General features: G+C 33.3%; 2 protein-coding genes and 1 long non-coding RNA gene across 3 annotated transcripts; 1 reads left to right on the forward strand and 2 right to left on the reverse strand.

Moving 5' to 3' along the window:
* Positions 1–570: 570 nt before the first annotated feature.
* LOC121735015 (general odorant-binding protein 28a-like) lies at positions 571–1769 on the reverse strand. The gene is made up of 4 exons (XM_042125684.1): positions 1629–1769; positions 1279–1396; positions 764–849; positions 571–628 (listed from the first exon to the last, which is right to left on the reverse strand). The coding sequence occupies exons 1-4, from the start codon at positions 1767–1769 to the stop codon at positions 608–610; spliced, it is 366 nt and encodes a 121-aa protein (XP_041981618.1). The 3' UTR covers positions 571–607.
* Positions 1770–5689: 3920 nt separating this feature from the next.
* LOC121734763 lies at positions 5690–6756 on the forward strand. Its single transcript, XR_006036782.1, has 3 exons — positions 5690–5718; positions 6393–6485; positions 6727–6756. It is a non-coding gene; the product is annotated as an uncharacterized LOC121734763 (long non-coding RNA).
* A 5629-nt stretch (positions 6757–12385) lies between these two features.
* On the reverse strand, positions 12386–18291 carry LOC121735016. The gene is made up of 9 exons (XM_042125685.1): positions 18226–18291; positions 17794–17961; positions 17490–17607; positions 17072–17157; positions 16389–16403; positions 13332–13499; positions 12982–13099; positions 12703–12788; positions 12386–12443 (listed from the first exon to the last, which is right to left on the reverse strand). Exons 1-9 carry the CDS (start codon positions 18289–18291, stop codon positions 12423–12425), a joined length of 846 nt encoding a protein of 281 aa, XP_041981619.1. The 3' UTR covers positions 12386–12422.
* Positions 18292–19577: the final 1286 nt, after the last annotated feature.

A 19577-nucleotide genomic window follows, 5' to 3' on the forward strand; every position in this document is an offset into this window, starting at 1 on the left:
ACTATGTCTATAACCCGTATTTTAGACAAAACATTAGATAAAACAGCTAATGCGACGTGATCTGATGGTATTGACCTGAAAATGCTGAATCCCGGTAGAACATCCTAAATTAAAATTATCAATTACGTCACATAACATAACATTAATAGAGATTAGAGTATAATTATTACTGCTGAGCAAACCCTTTTAAAATTGGATAACAAAAAGTTTAGACGTTACGATGCAACAGACATACATATTACATGATACGTGACACATTATACTACCAAAATCTTCTTCGGACAAACCAGACAAGGCCATCTTTTGAAAAACTATTACACTGTCTAGACATCTTGTTGGCCAGGAGGTATTTCGTTTGGAAGTTTAGGGTATTTTGTATAGATGGCGCTGTGTGTTGTGTCAAAAATAATACAAACAAAATTTTTCCACTTTTTGATTCAGATATATTAAAGAATTTTATTCTAGTTTAACATTCTTAGTTGTTTTATTTGTTGCTGATTTTATCAGTTTCAAATGGATAAGGGAATAACTACAAATCATTTGTTAAAATCAGTTAAAGTAAGTATATATTGCATCTTCTCGAGTTTTACTTTTTTCTTAATCCACCTCATTCAAGTTTGAATCCATACTGTAAAGAAAGAAAGCAAAATGTCATAAGTTGATACATTACTGGCGTTTGAATTTTTAAAAAGCTTTGCTAGTATGTATTCATAAAATAATAGCTTCTCATATACAAAATATATAAGAAGTAGCCACAGCCTACCTTTGGAGCATGTTCCAGCATACATTTAAACATCAACGCAGCTCTATCACATCCCTTCTCACCATCAGTTACAGGCTCGTCGTTTACTGAAATGCAAATAGAATAAATGCGTAAGTAGTAGTAGACTAATATTTTGACTCATAACTACTCTTATGAGTAGATATCACAAAACCTGAAAGCGCCATCAATAATGCTGCAGATAATGATGACTTATGTCATCATTATCTGCAGCATTATTGGTGGCGCTTTCAGGTTTTATGATATCAGAAGCCGTTAGAATATTCTAATAATTATTATACTATATTATGCTTACATTGCAGAGATGAAATATATTCTTCTATTTACTTATATTGATTAATAACTTAAAGTTATATGTAACTTCTAATATAGAGGTTAAATAAACAACGATAATGATTTTTTATTTGCTTCAAAATAGATAAGGATTTAATTTCTTTTATAAGTCGCGGGCTTTATGTATAAGTTAAATATTTTAAATTGCTATTTTAGGCACTTACCTGCGGAACATATATCAGCTACTTTCTTTCCATTTTCAAGTCTCTTGGGGTCTCCATCTTCCATCACCTTGGCGAACTCGTAACCTTTCTTTATGTCGTATTTTCCTTCATCGTTCATCTACAAGATAAAATAATTTTAAATTGAACTATTTTACGCAATTATGTCTTATAATTAATTTTATGACATCTTATTTTCTTTGATAAATATAGTAGTTGATTTTATGATCTGTTATTTGCATTCTAGAATATGCTTAGCATCATAACAGAAAGTATAAATACTTTATTTACATCTACAGAACTTTTCTCTATAGGAACAGCATTTACTTATTAGAAAAAATAGTAAAACTTACAGTTCCTATCGTCTTATACGCGCAAGCCAGCACGCACTTGACTTCTGTTTTGGTAGGCACTTCTAGTTTGTGTAGACCTGACAAGTCTGCCTCGTCAACTTTGAGATCAGCAGCACATTTCTTTATATGTTCCTCAAACATCTTCCTTCCTTCAGCATCGTTGAGAGCCTATTAAAAAGGAAATTAGGTTTCTGCTTCAGCGCAATAATCTCACTTACTAAGTAATAGATTATTATAGCATAATTATTAATTACAGATTTAATAATGAATATGACTCTGATTTCTTTGCTTTTTACTAGATACATTTTTAATTTGACCCCTGAGATCATACCAATAATTGTTTTCGTTGTTGGTTATCACTGTAGATTCTGGCGACATAGGAGTTGCAGTGGTGGGAATGTGTGGTAGGCCATTGACCGATTAAAAAATATATTTTTTTATTTTACCTTTGCATTATAAACACAGAATGTAAATAAAAGAAATGTAACGAACATTTCTGAAAATCAACAGATACGTTTTCAGGTGAAACAATGAAATGGTTATATTTTGAATCATAGAGAACACACACTTTATATGATTTAGGTTAATCAAATTGGAAGATTTTTATCTACAAACATACATACATAATATCCATCCTGTACTTTATTAATTTAATTCGGGTAATTTTGCTCTATAGTAGTCATTATGTTTGCAATTTTTCTAATGACTAAAACTACGTCTATGGCTTTAGCAACATTACATAAATTATAATGAGGTGGGCAGTAGGTATATTATCAAGGCCTTGATAATATACCTACTAAACCTAACCTAACAAATTATAGAATCAATGTCAGCAACAATTTTAAATATAAAATTGTTGCTGTCATTGATTCTATAATTTGTCTGTTGTATCAAATAATATACCCTGTAGATTATATTATTTTTTATAAACAAAACATTAAAATCAATGGAAGCAAATCAATAATAAATAATAATAACACCGATTCCTAATGTGACGGCAGCCGGTGTCGCAGTCAACTGGTTCAATCTGTGATTCGATTGAATGACTAGCGCATTCATTGAATGATACCATTCAATTGAATCACTCGGCCGAACGTCGATTGAACGATCGTCACTCAACGTCTAACACTAGTTAGTCCGCTATCTTCAAAGGGCTATGTTACAAATCGCTGACTATAGCGATTTGTAACATAGCCCTTTGAAGATAGCGGACATGAAATCAGTCAGGTAATTGAACGTATTTCATTTTTCCCCACTGCGGCGCTAGTAGTCACTAAAACAAATATGGCGTCAAACAGCTCGCACAGCTGATAGCACGGTGTTGATATTTTCTCGATTAAATTTACTTTAAAGTGCTATAAATTAGTAATAAAATAATATTATGTTCGTATAATCATACGTGGGAAAGCCATGCTTCGGCACGAATGGGCCGGCTCGACCGGAGAAATACCACGTTCTCACAGAAAACCGGCGTGAAACAGCGCTTGCGCTGTGTTTCGCCGAGTGAGTGAGTTTACCGGAGGCCCAATCCCCTACCCTTTTCCCTTCCCTACCCTCCCCTATTCCCTTCCCTTCTCATCCCTACCCTCCCCTATTACCCTATTCCCTCTAAAAAGGCCGGCAACGCACCTGCAGCTCTTCTGATGCTGCGAGTGTCCATGGGCGACGGAAGTTGCTTTCCATCAGGTGACCCGTTTGCTCGTTTGCGCCCTTATTTCATAAAAAAAAATACATGACAACGTGGATATGTACCTATTACTACCCTGTCAACGGCTACTTAAAAAATATATCATGCCATTTAACGACTTCACTATATTATGACTTTTAGTCAAGACGTTAAACGTCATAGTCAACGTCTTGACGAGTTGTCCATAACGGCCATTCCCAATATTTGATCTATCTCTGGTTTTGCCCTACTAGAGATAGGAATAGCTCACATTAGACATAAATTTTATGTCAATTGTGAGCTATTCCTATCTCTAGTAGGGCAAAACCAGAGATAGATCAAATATTGGGGACGGCCGTTAGTCATTCAATTGAATGGTGTCATTTAATGCAACCACTACTCATTCAATCGAATCGCAGATTAAACCAGATGACTGCGACAGATACAATAATAATATTATGTCCCCACAACACCATGTACCATCACGTTATGTCCCTATTATTGGTACTTTTCATAGCGATTTGTAAATATAATGTTAAAATAAAAATAAAATATAAAAATAAAATTTATTAGACACTACATAAAAATCAAGTGAGGTGAAGCGTCTGCTACCCTATAAAGGTTAGGAAACCTGTAGTTAGGGCTAGCAGTCTATTTTCCCCTAAACACAGAGCATACAATTTTTATTAGCATAGTTCCTTAATTAATTTTACAATAAGTTTTTTTGTAGGTATTCTATACTTATGTATTCTATGTATATGGCACAGATTTTGACTCAGTATAATTTATCTATTTACGTTGTACTTATCAAATTAAAATATCATTCAAACTTAGGGTCAACCTGTATTAGCGCAGTCGAAGTGCATCTAAGCGACATATACCAAAATTGAACATAACAAATTGAACCTTAACTCCAGAGCGTAAGGCACATGTCTGCGGGCGACCAACGCTAATAATAGGTCTCGCGCAGAATCGCAGAAGTAATGTATGTGTTACGCTCTGAAGTTAAGGTTGAATTTCTTATGTTCAAACGTACATCGCCATCTTTTAACAGAAGTTGGAACTAAACTTAATACAATTTAAATGTTGTAATGAATGTTGAAACTAACTTAAACTAGTAGTTTTAAGTAGTGTAAGCATATTTTTTTAATGTTCAGCTGATGTTTCCATGCGGAAGTGCTTTTAATATTATATATTATTATATTATAGTACAGTTGTATGTATATGCTTGGAGTTGAAATTTCTAGCTATCTCCTCAACACCACTGCGTCCGACCTTAGACAGCTGTCAACCCAGAACCGTCCGAGGGCACAAAAATATATATATATATTAGTATAGTGACTAGTGAGTGCCCCCCCCCCCCCAAATTTCAGGCTGCGAACTCAGAATTCATATAATGAGTTTTCATATTATGAGATCCAAAGTCACTAAGCAAAACACATCAAACGCACGAAAGTGCGAAGGCCGAGTTCCAGTAGGCTCAGTGCCTAAAGAGATTTGAGAGTGGAAAGATAAAATTATATTTACGTAATTATAATATACTAGACCCAATTTCATAGATATAGCTTCGGTAGGTATAAGTACTTGCATACTTAACGTAAATTAGTTTAAACTATCTTTGTTATTTTCCACCTTTTTGGTAAAAGGTGGCCCCGTGCGAGTTTCTTGCGCCGGTTCTTCTCGCCGGATTAGTTCCCGAACCGGCGGTGGCCTCATGTAGACACGACGTTCTAAAAGTGTTAACTTTGTTAAGGCGCAGACAGCTGCCAATTTGACATCTTTGTGCAGTTTTCTAGACGTATGTATTTCATTGATTGGCACAAAAAAAATATATGTGATTTTTGATTATATTTGGAAAAGCTTGTCCGATTTAAATAATAAAATAATGTACTCCTACTGGATGAAAAAAAATACCAAAGTCACATCTTTCGGGAACTTTAAACAGTTCTAACTAAAGTAATAATACAATCTATGCTTTAAAAATTTGTTTATTTGATACCTTTTACAAAAATCCAAAGATTGCCCGATTTAATTTTCGGCTCTGACATCTAGATTTCCCACAATATTTATTTTTCCTCTAACAAACGAAAAATATATCCACGCTTCTGAGTGAACATTTCACATCTCTCTCTCTCGCATGAAAACCGACAGTGTTCGCTGAGGCGCGGTGCTATGTGGACGTGTGACGGATTTCGCTCTGCCGATATTGTGATTTTAGTGTAATTGAAGCGTTTAGTTCTTAAAATTTGTATATAGGTATTTCTCATTGTTTTATAGTATATTAAGTTTATTCTGTAAATATTTTTCTGTAAATATTTGAAATTATATTGCGCGTCTGTAAAAATGGGTGACAAGAAAAAGAAAAGACGTCCAGCAAAAAAGCGACAGCTTCGTGAAAGCCACAAATACATGATGGAAGTAAAAGTAAGTTCAATTTTATCTACTTTCTAGTTGCGTACGTCTTTATTAAAAAAAAAAAAACGAACAATTACGACCCCGAATCAAAATATTTCGTCACTCTCAATGTGTTTTAGGATAGCCAGGATCGTTGTGTCAAATAAAACATAAAAAAACTGTATTACGATTGATTACGATTTACGAAAATCCTCTAAGATTCGAACCATAGACCTTGGAAATTGACATAATAATGTTATCACAATCGTTGTGATAACATTATATCAATTTCCAATCGGCCTATGGTTCGAATCTTAGAGGATTTTCGTAAATCGTAATACAGTTTTTTATGTTTTATTTTATCACTGATAATAATTTTGCTTTGTATCTGAACATTTATGTTGGAGTTTTGCACTCCAAAATAAATGTTCAAAAAGTTAAAAAATCACCACTCATAAAGTTGATTATTTCGTTAGCCTAAATAAGTTTTAGCGTCGCGCGTCGGGGATCGTTCTGATAAATCAATATTCAATCGGTCTATGGATCGAGTTTCAGAGAATTTTCGTAATACTTTTTATGGTTTTTTTATCACTATTAGCACAGAATAAATAATAGTACAAGTACTATAATTAGGTACTATAAGTTCATTTTGCTTTGAATCTGAAGTTTTATTTAGGCCTTTATTATTTAAATTTTTATTTCAGGCGGCGGAAAACCATGGATAGTGCAATTATTGATAACCCAAACGAATCACCAAATTCCAATTCAGATCCAGCGGCAGGTAGTATGTTGGAAAGGTAATATAAGTTTATTTATCTACTTATTATAAGTTGTAACCAAACGTCCTTCACGACTACGAAACACAGAGCAAGGGCTGTTTCACGCCGGTTTTCCTGTGAGTCCGTGGTATTTCTCTGGTCGAGTCGGCCCATTCGTGCCAAAGCATGGCTCATTCATTGTATTTTTTATGATCCAGTTTATCTATTACAAGCTATTTTAGCCTTTTTATGATATTATTATGATTTAATTTTTTTCCAGTCGACCGAAAACGATGGAATTAGATAATAACACAGTGGAAAATATAGCAAATGCCGATCGCAATATAGCGACGGGTAGTATTTTAAAAAGGCAAGTATATTTTTACAATTACGATAGGCTAGGTAAATATAGATATAATAAGTTTATTACGAGTACTATTTGAGCGCGATGCGATTGCGCGATTCTTTCAGCTCTATTCAAGGACATGCTCCGTAAGGGCCGGGACACAAAATCACGGCACGACGACGCGACGTCGTACGGCGCCGGACCGTGTTTTTGTGTCCCGGCCCTAATAGGGTGCGGCTTCACTGCGGAGTAGGGGTGAGCGTTATTTCACGTCACTATAGTTACAATAACTAGCTACATACAGTAACCGAATAACTAGTTTCGAGTCGTATTTATATAGTAGAGTAGTGATTTTTGTAACGTTTTTATTGCATTGGGTGGTATGAAGTACCGTCGAGCGATCGTCGCGTTGTTTCGTTTGGAGTCGCAGCTAGCGCCCGCCGCCCACTGCACCGGTCGACCTAGCGAGCGACAGCGAGTTTGCTATAGTCCGCGCGGAACTAGTTTGTGCGAAATTGTGATATGACGTCACACCGTTACCGGGCGCCCGCGTCGTACAGTTACAACTTGTTTCGTCGGTTAAAAATCACATAACGACCCACCCCTACTGCGGAGTGCAGCGTATTAGCCTAATAATTAGAAGGCAAACGAGCAAAAGGCTTTTTTAAATATTGAGTTCTGTATAATTTTATCCTAATTCCTATTTCCCAATAATCGAAAAGTTAATCATTTTAATTTATGAAATTTTGTGGTGATCCAGTTTTTAAACTGTTGTTAAATGTCGATGTCTCAAAGTATAAACTTACTTACAGGCTGGAAGAAAAAAGTACCCATGACACTGGACTATGTAGTTTGGAGGCTGAATGTGATGCTGAAAAGCTTATTGTTGAAACTGCACTTCCTCAGAAGGAACCTGATGTCGGAAGAAGAATTATAAGTGTTTCATATTTTTATAAGAGGTTGCAAGAAATTTCTCATCATGGTCCTCTTGGATGTGCTTTAACTGACATAGAACTAGTAGGTGAAAAGCAAGATGGCCTCAATTCAAAATTCACATTTCAATGCATACTTTGCAATCTAATATTGATAATTGATAGTGACTCAAATGAAGACCATTACATGCCTATCAATAATAATAAGGCAATATTCGTAACCTGAAATATGGAGCTGCCCTTGCACCTTATAAAACCAGGAGTGATTTTTGTCTATATTTAATTTGCCCTGTTTATCTATTTTCCAAAATGTAACTTTTTGTTGTGTTATAGCAGCGTCTACTCCAATGTTATATGCTGTGATGGGACATTTAATTTCTAAAATAGTTTTTTCATCGCAAATTCCATCGGGCGTTGCTCCTAAAAATGGCAAGTCTGTATCTATAAATAGCCCGCAAGGCTTTACTTTAATTCCTTCTTGTAATTCTAAATCTCTTATTGCTTGTTTTTAATTTTCTTGGCCATGTTTGATAGAAGAAACGAAGCTTATTTTTTTTTTATATAAAATGTCTTTTACTAGGTTAGCACTTGCAGTGTTGGGTCTTCTTTTTATCACCCGGCCAAAGTTTTCTTATAATTTTCTAATAACTTAATCATGATCACACTTTGGGTCAAATTTGTGTCTTTGATGGGATATTTCGTATCAGTTTGTAAATTTTTAGCCTATTACAGAAGTTCCGAAGTAGGTGATTTCGGCATTCAATTTTCTCGACACAGGGTTTGTACGTGTTCCTTGTTGAGAGTTCACTGTAAAAGTAGCAGCGCTGAAAGACCTAATTTTTTTTTCTTTTGTATGGGGAAACTCGTGACACTTGCCCTTGCTCATACAAAAGAAAAAAAAATCGTCTTTCAGAGCTGCTACTTTCACAGTGAACTCTCTACAAGGAACACGTACACACCCTAAAGTATTATCACTTGTTTTTGTTACATACTGTATATTTTGTTATATATATATATATATATATATATATATATATATATATATATATATATATATATATATATATACACATAGCTGGGCATTAACTCGTTAATCCGTTAATCGTTAATTAACGAAGTTAACATTTTGATTAACGGATTAACTTTTAAGTTAACTTTTAAAAATATTAACGGACTGGTTAACTTCCGTTAATATGCAGAAGTCCGTTATTCGTTAATCCAATGCCTACTATTTACCGCACGGCACCGCGGCGCCGCGCGAAAACAGGTTCAGACGAAACAAAAATAATACTAGATATACATTTTCAGGCGCATGCGAGTGAGAATATATTTGTTTCCTTTTATCATTTCATTATGTTGATAAAGAAGAGTGCAGTATAATTTAGTTACCTAACTAAATTATACTGCACTCTTCTTTATCAACATGCAAATTATTTATAATAACAATAAACTATATCTATAATAATTATTGTATTGTAATTTCTACCTAGAATACAATAATTATAGAAGTATTTTGTTTTGTCCCTAACCTGTTAACTTCCAAAACCTTAAACCAACAGGTTTTGTATGTACACTAACGCAATGATATAAGTTACAACAAGGCCATATTACACATATTAACGGATTAACGATTAACGTTAACTTGCGCTAATTCGTCCGCAGTGTAACGCTTTAACGTTTAACGAAGCTAACATTTTTTTAACGGATTAACGAAGTTAACTATTTGATTAACGGTGCCCAGCTATGTATATATATATATATATTCAGTAGGTTTGAGAATCGGCTACTGGGTACTTTAAATATTGATAAGTGCATTTGTTGAATAAATAATAGTAAATTATTATAACCTGAGACTGACGGCGACCATTAAGTTTGTGCGACGGGATAGCGATCAACGTTGCCATGGTGACATACTTACCTATTTACGGCCGTTCCCAATATTTGATCTATCTCTGGTTTTGCCCTACTAGAGATAGGAATAGCTCACAATTGACAAAATATATGTCTCTAATGTCTAATGTGAGCTATTCATATCTCTAGTAGGGCAAAACCAGAGATAGATCATATATTGGGAACGGCCGTTAGTCACTTAATTAAAATAATAATATTATCGTAAATATAATATTATGGCAAAGCAACGTTTGCCGGGACAGTAAAAAACGATTCCTGAATTTTGTTTTATTTCTTGCTGTACTTATGTAATTGTAATTTTAATGTAAATTGTAATGTAACAGAAAAAATGTTTATGAAAAAAATTGAATGTTTTTACGCAGTTGGGTTTTGTCATTATTTTATAATATAATAGGTATATTATAAAAGAATAACTGTGTTTTATTTACCATAAGTAAGCCTTACACGTCTACCGGGGACGGGAGAGATCCACCTGTACAGCACGCAGGTATGCCTGCACATGTATACCGGTATGTGTGTGGGACCTGGTCGCCTGCGCAGGTCCAAAAAACTGCACAGGTATATTCCCTCACACATTCCGGTCTACCTGCGTAACGTGTATGGCTTACATTACTACCACAATAGACATAACGAATCAGTATAATATCGACTTCAAACTTTTAAAGATTCCCGCGTATCCTCGAGGACAAACGTGCATTTTTTGTAAGGTTCAAGCATTTATGCACTTTAGTGTAATGATTATAAAGTTTATTTTCAAGTGCGTTAATATTACCTCTCCGCTGTGCTCCGTTCTATCTGCATTCTGCACTAATCTTCCGCACTCTTATAGTTCGCTCACGGAAGTATAGTACATAGTATTTATTTATTACGCGCCATCTATTGAAATCTCTATGCGACAGCTCAATATTAATCAAACCTATCTTTTAGAAGTTCCCGGTTTAGCCGCTAGCAAAGCTGGCGCTGTCTTATCGGACAATTAGGGGGCGTGGCTTAGAAATGCGAATCCTCAAGGTCATTGGCAGTTGTCAGCGTCTTAACCTATTTGGAAATAAATATTTTTGATTTTGGTAGATTATATAGATATTTTGAGTTCCCAGAATTGTTCTCATAGAAAAAGTTGTCCATTTTGACGGGCTCTTTTGATGGTTTTAAGGATAACGGTTTTCACCCGAACAATTTGTATAAAAAGAGTGAAATTATTATTTTTAACAAAAAATTAAAACCGACTTCCAAGTGAAAACAATAACATTACTTTTATTCTTAAATGAACTACAAAGTAATAAATAAAATCTATTTATTAGTGCCTTTACAGAAACATTGCCTAAACCTCAACTATTTCTGCATACAATCTTCTGAATAAGTTTGAAGTCGGCACCGGTCCCAAAAATTGAAAATCTTTTGTCATAGAATTCACGATTCTGATCTGGTACCGCCTTTAAAGTAATGAAGATTGTAGTACAGAAATAGTTGAGGTTTAGGCAAATTCTGCAAGGGGCACTACTAAGAGTAAGAATTATTCAATACTTTTTAGTTCATTAAATAATAAGTAATGTTATTGTTTTAATTTTTGGTTAAAAATAATAATTTTGTTTTCTTTCGAAACTTGAGAACAGCAGATTTAGATGGTGGAAATCGAATCCACGACCAGTGATGAACCACGCTTCAAACTACTCGACCACAAAGGGGTAAAATAATTAATATTTTAATCTCTGTCTATTATATAATTAGGAATTGGGGACCATACTTTCGATTCCTGGATTTCTCAGAATTCATAAATCAAAACTGTTCCTTAATACTTATTATGAAACTCCAAATAAATGTTAAAGACTGTACCTAGAATAATAAATAGCTTATTAATTTTCTTAGGTACCTATCTTGATTCCTGAATAACAAGGTCTGTCCCTAATAGAGATCTTATTTCGTTTTAATATTATTATCTAATACAATTAAAATCTTGTACGAACATAAGTACGTACATAGCTTAAAAGCATAGTTACAATAATATTAAATTAGAACTACAAACAAGTAGCTAGTTAGTAGTGTTTGGTAATTGCAACACAACTCCTTCTGTAATCAGTCCTACATTTTTTCAATATTTTACTGACTTTTTGTTATAAGTATGAGTAACTAATGTTTTTTTTTTTATTCTTACCAATCTTAATCAATATCAACCCCATCCCAATTCCCACCCCATCTACTATCAAGTATCAACTACCCATACATTATTATTCTGTACTTGTGAAGAATATAAATAGAGTTCTTTTTAAATTGATGTTTTTACTTTTAACTACAGGATTATTTTATTTTTACCCCAATGATATTTTGTTTCGCAATTTAATTTAAGTTGTCTTAAAACTCACGCGTCTCGGGAGCCTTCACGCAATTGCTTGTTTCAAGATAGTTATAAGATGATTCACTACAGGTTAACCAGCTCACCGGTGAGCGAGACACAATAGAATAACAATAGATTTCCAAGAATCCACGATCGAAGGATTACGACTGACTGAAGTCTGTCGTGTCTAAGGTAAGCGTTTAAGCTTATTAAATCACAATGTAAGTTTACCACATTCTTTAAAGGGACATTGTGTGTGACGATAATATTATATCTATCATTCTCTTCATCTGGTTCAATAAAGACACAAAATGTTGAGCAGCTCATATTTATTTGGTATATCCTTTTAATCACAATAGGTATAACAATAATAATTAAATTATAAATCGATTATCCAAATTCAAGCCAAGTTCGTCGTTAGTTCTTACTAGTAATTCTGTTTCGCCCATCTCTACCTACATCAGTTTGAATCCGTGCTGAAAATAAAGTAATTCAATTTTAGAACATTTTAATGTAATAAATCTATATTCATGTTGAGATCATATTTTATTCAACCATACAATATATTTTATGATACATATGATATATACATAAGAGTGGTCTTCACACTCTTCACCTGCAGTAACTAATTTATTTCTTGCTCTAATAAATTGAATGTTTTCACTGGAATCTATATTTAATGTTTACTGCATCTATTAATAGATTTACATTTAGTTGATTCATAATTTCTCTTACCTGAGGAGCATTTTTATTGACACATTCGAACATTAGTGCGGCTCGATCACAACCTTTTTCACCATCACTGACAGCTTCATCGTTCACTGTAACCAAAATATTAGTTCAAAAATGTATACTTCTGTTTCCATTATAAATCTGTACCCTGATTTCTTGTTTGGAAATACTAAGAAATTTTAGATTTTATTCTATCCTTTTTTTAAATTCTATCTTCTATTCTAGTTAATGTTACATTTAAAATATATTTTATCTGTTCAATATTGATTTCATTAACTTTACCTTTGATGCAAATATCAGCGACTTTCTTTCCATTCTCCAGTCGTTTTTCGTCGCCATCCTTCATTTTCTCTGCTAATTCATATGATTTTTGTAGATCAAATTTACCATTTGCTCCTAACTGTAAATAAAAGATTCATTACTAATTTTAAAGTACGTTTTTTCAAAGTATTCTGTTAAAGTAGTATTATTATATTAGGTAAGTATATATTAGCTTAAGTTACAAGGACGAGTTGGATTTTATATACAAAATTGAATTATCAAGCAGTGTTAAGCTATTTAACATTTCAATTTTGTATTTATTTTATCATGAAGTAATTTTCCTTTCCTGGAAGTAAATTATAATTACTCACAGTTCCAATAGCTCTGTAAACGCAGGCTAAAAGGCATTTCACTTCAGTTTTCGTCGGTGTCTTCAATTGTTGCAAAGGTTCTAGGTCGGCTATTTGAACTGAATTGTCTTTGTTGCATTCCATTGCGTGAACCATGAACTTTTCTCTGGCTTCAGCATCATTCATAGCCTAAAAATTTCATCAGTCTTAATATCTTTGACAAGAACTGTATTTAAATATTTCAGCCTCTACACATTGATACGTGGATGAATATATTATATACAATTATGGACGTATAGAAATTTTTTTTCTTAATAATGTCCATGATTGTCGTTTCTCTGAATGTAGATTAGTTGAGCAATCATTATTATCCATCCAAGACTAACGTAAAGAAGATTTTACTTAATTAGAAGGTATTACAATATTTTAGTAGGTACTTTTACTGCTTACCTTAACATTATAAAGAGATAGAATAGCAACAAAAATAATTTTTAACATGTCTGTAGCAACAACAAGTTTACCAGTACTACCTCTATAATATACAAGACGTGTGTTCTACTGATGGAACTGAATATATTTTTATACTTTTTGGCTTTACAATTATTATTGTAATAGTAATTTATTTTAATGTCCTTTTAAATCGGAAATAAGTTTTTAAAATAATTCTAAAATTATACAAAATGAAATAGCATTATATAAAGCGTTTTAAAATTATTTATAAACTATAATTGTACCAAAGATTCATATCGTGCAATGATTTTTTGATAGTAATCATAAAATTCATGATTCGAACTGATATCGTGGCTATATAAATTTTGACTAAAATTACACTATAATATTATATTATTATAACTTATATGCTAAAGAAAAGATATAATATATATGTATAATAAATTATTGCACAAAAGTTAAGTACTTGAAATTAAAATAATAATAATATTATCTTTCTAATACGAAAAAATCCATATTGTCTTCAGGATCAAGCAACTCTTCTAGTGTATCAGATAAACACAATATTTTGTGGATTTTTAATTTAAAGTGTATTATCATGGAAAATGTTAAAAAAGATAAAAATTTAACAAAATACTTATAGTACGGGAGCCCTAGAACATTTTTTTTTTATTACTATCAAGCTAATTTTTTGTGGGTAGCTTCCTTTTGACAAGACGAACAACATTTTTATTTGCGAAAAATCTTGAAAGTGGTAGCTAACAGAGATAGAAAGGATTTCGTACTTTCAATAATTGATGGTCAGTAAAATATTGTTACTACTACTATTAATACTTTTTTTGCTTTTAATGTTACTCTTTTCAATTTTCAAGTGAAAATATGCCCTGAATTGTTTTATTGTCTAAGAGTTATTGGGAAAAAACTAATTTAGCGGTGAATCCGCGTCCTTTTCACCTGTCATAATAATATGAAAGACGGGCGTGAGTGTGAAGAGAGAAGGACGATGTTTGATTTTTTGGGTTAGTCGCCCTGTGAAGTCAATAATTTTCATACAAAATGGTAAAAAACATGACTTTTCATTCAGCTATAACTTTTCACTGACAGGGTATTTTTGACTGCGGTCTGCGGGATTCAGTATAATTAGTAGATAATTATTTACTACATAGGTCTCGTTAGTGGTGAAAATTCGGACCAGACTCCATACATTTTAAAACATACTCCTTTACCCTGGAAATTTTAAGAAAATAAAAATATACCGACTTTGTGGCGCACTATTTTTGTACGGCACTGCGCACTTTCTTATTATTTTTCATGTATCTAGCGATGGTAAAAATGCCGAACAGAAACATAATTATTATGACGAAAATGTACTCAGTCTACCTGCACTTCTGAATTCTCACCAGCACTCAGTTGGACAGCTTAGAAGTGACGGCGTAGTGCTGAATCTTAATATTTTATACTCTAATATCTTCCTATATACGTCACGTGGTTCATATTATGACCCATTCATTTTCCACATGGGCATGTAGACTAAAATCTCTGTTTGCTAATACGAATAATAATTAATAAGTTTGCTATTCAGAAAAACCTCGAAGATGTGTCTAATGCAAGTCAAATGTTTTGACTGTGCCTACGTGGTATTATAATATACAGGGTGTAACAAAACTAAGTGATAATACTTTAGGGTGTGTATGTGTTCCTTGTAGAGAGTTCACTATGAAAGTAGTAGCGCTGAAAGACCATTTTCTTGTGATTTGTACAAGCGCCCCAGCGCGGCAGCGTCACGAATTTTCCCATACAAAAGTAAAAAAAAATGCTCTTTAAGTGCTGCTACTTTTACTGTGAACTCTATATAGGGGACTCATACACACCCTAAAATATTATCACTTAGTTTTGTTACAGCCTGTATGAGATTTAAGTTAATATGACTACTGCAACTACAGTCTGAAAATATAGAAGGTTGGACTTGATGTGTATATAAAATTGCCTTCGTATTTTGCCAGGCGTTAAGTTCAAACTTTAAGCTAAAGCATAGCTCTCATGAAACTATTGTAGCTATTGTAGTAGATAGTACTTAGTACCTTGTACTAATATGTATTCTGTGACTGTACTGTACTATAAAAATGTTGTTGTTTGTAAATAAAAAGATTGAAAATATTTCTATAAATAATAAATTTCTATAAGCTTCTATAAACTTGAAAAAAAAGAGTTTCTTGTTTTTCAAGTTTTCTCACGATTTTTCGTTTGATAAGATGTCGAGGTACATCTTTTAAATACTTCTCCATTTATTTGAGAATAGGAAAAGTCTGAGTGTATTGGTTTGTTAAGGAGTGTATTGATTTTTTAAATTCCTAATTTTTATGTAGCTTTTATTCCTATTGATTAAGACAATAATTATTCTGTGCCCATAAAGTGTATAATATTATTGTGTATTTATGGTATTTGTATTATTATTAGCCACCCAGGAACAATAATTATCATAAAATTCAATTGCTTATATTTAATTACAATATCATAATTTACAAACAATACAGTGATATAATGTTATTAAGATTAATAAAATTATTCGGTGATATCAAAATTTTACTCCGCACCCTGCGATGTCTGTTGAATCGCTGATCTTTAGTTAATCTTGAATCCAAACTGAAAAAAATAAAATAATTATATAAAGACTATACATAAAAGAAAAACTAAAATTGTAACTACACAAATAGGTAACACTGATAAATATAATAATTATCCTATAGAAACAAATCATGATGATTATTATATAATAGACGAGCTTTTGCCCGCGGCTTTGCTTGCGTTGAGAAGTATTATTATATACAAACTTTCATCCCCTATTTGAACCCCTTGGGGTTGGAATTTTTTAAAATCCTTAGCGGATTTCTACGTCATAATATCTACCTGCATGCCAAATTTCAGCCCGATCCGTCCAGTGGTTTGGGCTGTGCGTTTATAGATCACTATGTCAATAAGTCAGTCAGTCACCTTTGAGTTTTATATATATAGATAGAAGATAGATAGGTTCCTTTGGAAATAACTACTTTATGGCTTTTAGCGAATTTGAACACATCTTGGTATCATTGGTGACTCACGCTCCCAACTTAAATAGACTAAGGCCCGTATAAATAGTCAGTACTTAAGATGCGACCCGGTCTCAAGCCGAGATTCGGCTCTGTGATTGGTCCAAATTTTGACAGCCAACCAATCACAGAGCCTGAACCGTGTCTTGAGCCCGAGATGTATCTTGAGTACTGACTATTTATACGGGCCTAAAAGAGAGATGTTATGATGACAATAAAAGGTACCTTTGGTGCAGTTTCAATGGTGCACTTGAAGAGAAGTGTCGCTCGATCACAACCTTTACTGCCATCACCGACTGCTTCGTCGTTCACTGAAATATATTTTTTTAGTGCTGATTTACATTGATTCATCTTTATGTGAAAGTCAGAACTTAGTTTTGTCAGGTTTTATCCAGTGCCAAGATACTCCAGTCCACTACTATTAGCAGAATCAAATATCCTGGAGCACAATTTTCTTATTCAATCGAACATGTATTTATGGTAGCTATGTAAAATATTTTAATGTAGTCTAGCTGTTTGATGTAATATAATAGTTTGTGTGGCTACCAAAGCTAACTTTCTTTCATAATCATTAATTTAGAATTATAACTTTCTTGTCATGTTGTTAATGCTGAAATATTTATAATATTATTTATATCATTACCTTTTGCACAAACATCAGCCATCTTTTTGCCATTCTGAACTCTTTTGTCATCCCCCTCTCTCATGGTTTCAGCGATCTCGTAGCCCCTAGTTAAATTGTATTTCCCATCTTTATCTAGCTGTAAAATTTTAAAAGTGTATTATTAAATATTAGGTACATAATATGTAAGATAGATCCCACAAAGAATTTTGATAGTTGGAAGGCAAAAGGCTGTTTTGTTATATATTATATTAGATATGAAGATAGATTCGAAAATCAGTACGGCCGTTTCTCACGAGTTTTGGCAACAAACTTCAATACTTACTGTTCCAAGCTCTCTATAAGTGCAAGCTAGTAAGCATTTCACATCAGGTTTTGTTGGAATCATGTGTTTTTGCAACGTCAGAAGATCGGCCATCTCTACAGGGTGTTTCTTGGTGCATTGCAGCAATGTTTTAAGAAACTGCTGCTTCGCCTCTTCATCGGTTACTGACTGTAAATTTAGAGAAGCAATAAAATTGTTTAAAAAGAAAATATTGGGTGCCACCGGCCAACCAATCATTTGCGATCGATTCTATTAATCTAAAGCAAAAATCTGAAATCTAAAGCAGAAATCTAGCTCATACAAGTTTTTTCGGTTACTACGAAAATTGATTCAATCGATCGTAAATGAGCCACTCATTACAGTACAAAAATAGTATCATATTCTGGTAAAGAAATTACTTATAATTAATAATATTTTGTAGCAAATACTTACTAAGACACATCCACATAATGCAAACACTAAAATAAGACGCCAAATATTCTTTATACTTTCAGTCATTTTTACGGGAGGAATGAAAAAAGAAACCGGGATTTTGTATTATATGGACATTCCTCTGATTTTATCGTTGTGCAAAATCAATTATTTATTAAATATAATAATATAAATTTTATTACTTATAACATTTTATTATAATGAGCACGAATATCCTGCATATTGTGCTCGTGATTGTATGATATACAGCATGTGACATTATATAAACGACCAAATCTAATCTAAATTGAAATCTAGCCCGTCATTATCTTTAGCAATTATTTTTAGTGCTTAATTTTTTCAATAAAATATGCCATACAGCATGACATTAAAGGATCGGACACCGGTGTTGGGTAAGATTTTATAAGCATTGTTCATAATATCAATTTTAATGTTAATCTACACTAATATTAAAACCCTTCAGTTCGTTTGTTTAAACGCCCGAATCTCAGGAACTACTGATCCGATTTGAAAGATTATTTCAGTGTTAGACAGCTCATTTATCGAGTAAGGCTATGTAATATTATCACGATAAGACTAAAAGCAGCGAAGAAACAGAGGAAAATGTGGAAGAAACGGGGTAAATTACTTGAAAGGGCTTATCCAACGAACTACTGGAGCAATTTTTATGTTATAGGCTATTTTTGTGGGCTAATTTGTCTGTGAAGTTCCTAATTTTGAAAGGAATTTACCTAATATTTACGAGTACTTTATTGTTGTTTCTACTACAATAGACCAATATTATACGTGGCAGAACCATGCTTCGGCACGAATGGGCCGGCTCGACCGGAGAAATACCGCGTTTTCACATAAAACCGGCGTGAAACAGCGCTAGCGCTGTTTTTCGCCGAGTGAGTGAGTTTACCGGAGGCCCAGTCCCCTACCCTATTCCCTGCCATAGCCTCCCCTATTCCCTTCCCATCCCTATCCTCCCCTATTACCCTATTCCCTTTTAAAAGGCCGGCAACGCAAATGCAGCTATTCTGATGCTGCGAGTGTCCATGGGCGACGGAAGTTGCTTTCCATCAGTTGACCCGTTTGCTCGTGGGCCCCCTTATTTCATATAAAAAGATCAAAATTACTATACTACTTATTTATGATTAGTGATTACTCTCTTTGCAACTTCCCTATTACAATAGGACTGCAGCTTGTATTATTTTCTCATTTCTGAGTTCGTTGACTGGAGTTTATCTATTTAATAGCGTTGTTGATTGGGTAGTTTTTTAACTTTAGTCTATCGAAAACACAAGTCGCGTAAAAAACAGCAGCCCTTTGCAACGAATTCCTATACAGGAAAAAATAAAAAAACATGT

The sequence above is a fragment of the Aricia agestis genome, chromosome 16, assembly GCF_905147365.1.
Source record: "Aricia agestis chromosome 16, ilAriAges1.1, whole genome shotgun sequence".
NCBI classification, from domain to species: domain Eukaryota; kingdom Metazoa; phylum Arthropoda; class Insecta; order Lepidoptera; family Lycaenidae; genus Aricia; species Aricia agestis.

Excerpts from the sequence above, each read along its gene's own strand:
- LOC121735015 (XM_042125684.1), bottom strand. The coding sequence starts at position 1,769 with ATGTTTGAGGAACATATAAAGAAATGTGCTGCTGATCTCAAAGTTGAC. Across the intron at positions 850-1,278 it reads AGCTGATATATGTTCCGCAG|TAAACGACGAGCCTGTAACT; the intron begins GTAAGTGCCTAA and ends TTTGCATTTCAG. Across the intron at positions 629-763 it reads TGCTGGAACATGCTCCAAAG|TATGGATTCAAACTTGAATG; the intron begins GTAGGCTGTGGC and ends CTTTCTTTACAG.
- LOC121735016 (XM_042125685.1), bottom strand. The coding sequence starts at position 18,291 with ATGACTGAAAGTATAAAGAATATTTGGCGTCTTATTTTAGTGTTTGCA. Across the intron at positions 17,962-18,225 it reads CATTATGTGGATGTGTCTTA|TCAGTAACCGATGAAGAGGC; the intron begins GTAAGTATTTGC and ends CTAAATTTACAG. Across the intron at positions 12,444-12,702 it reads TCAATAAAAATGCTCCTCAG|CACGGATTCAAACTGATGTA; the intron begins GTAAGAGAAATT and ends CTTTATTTTCAG.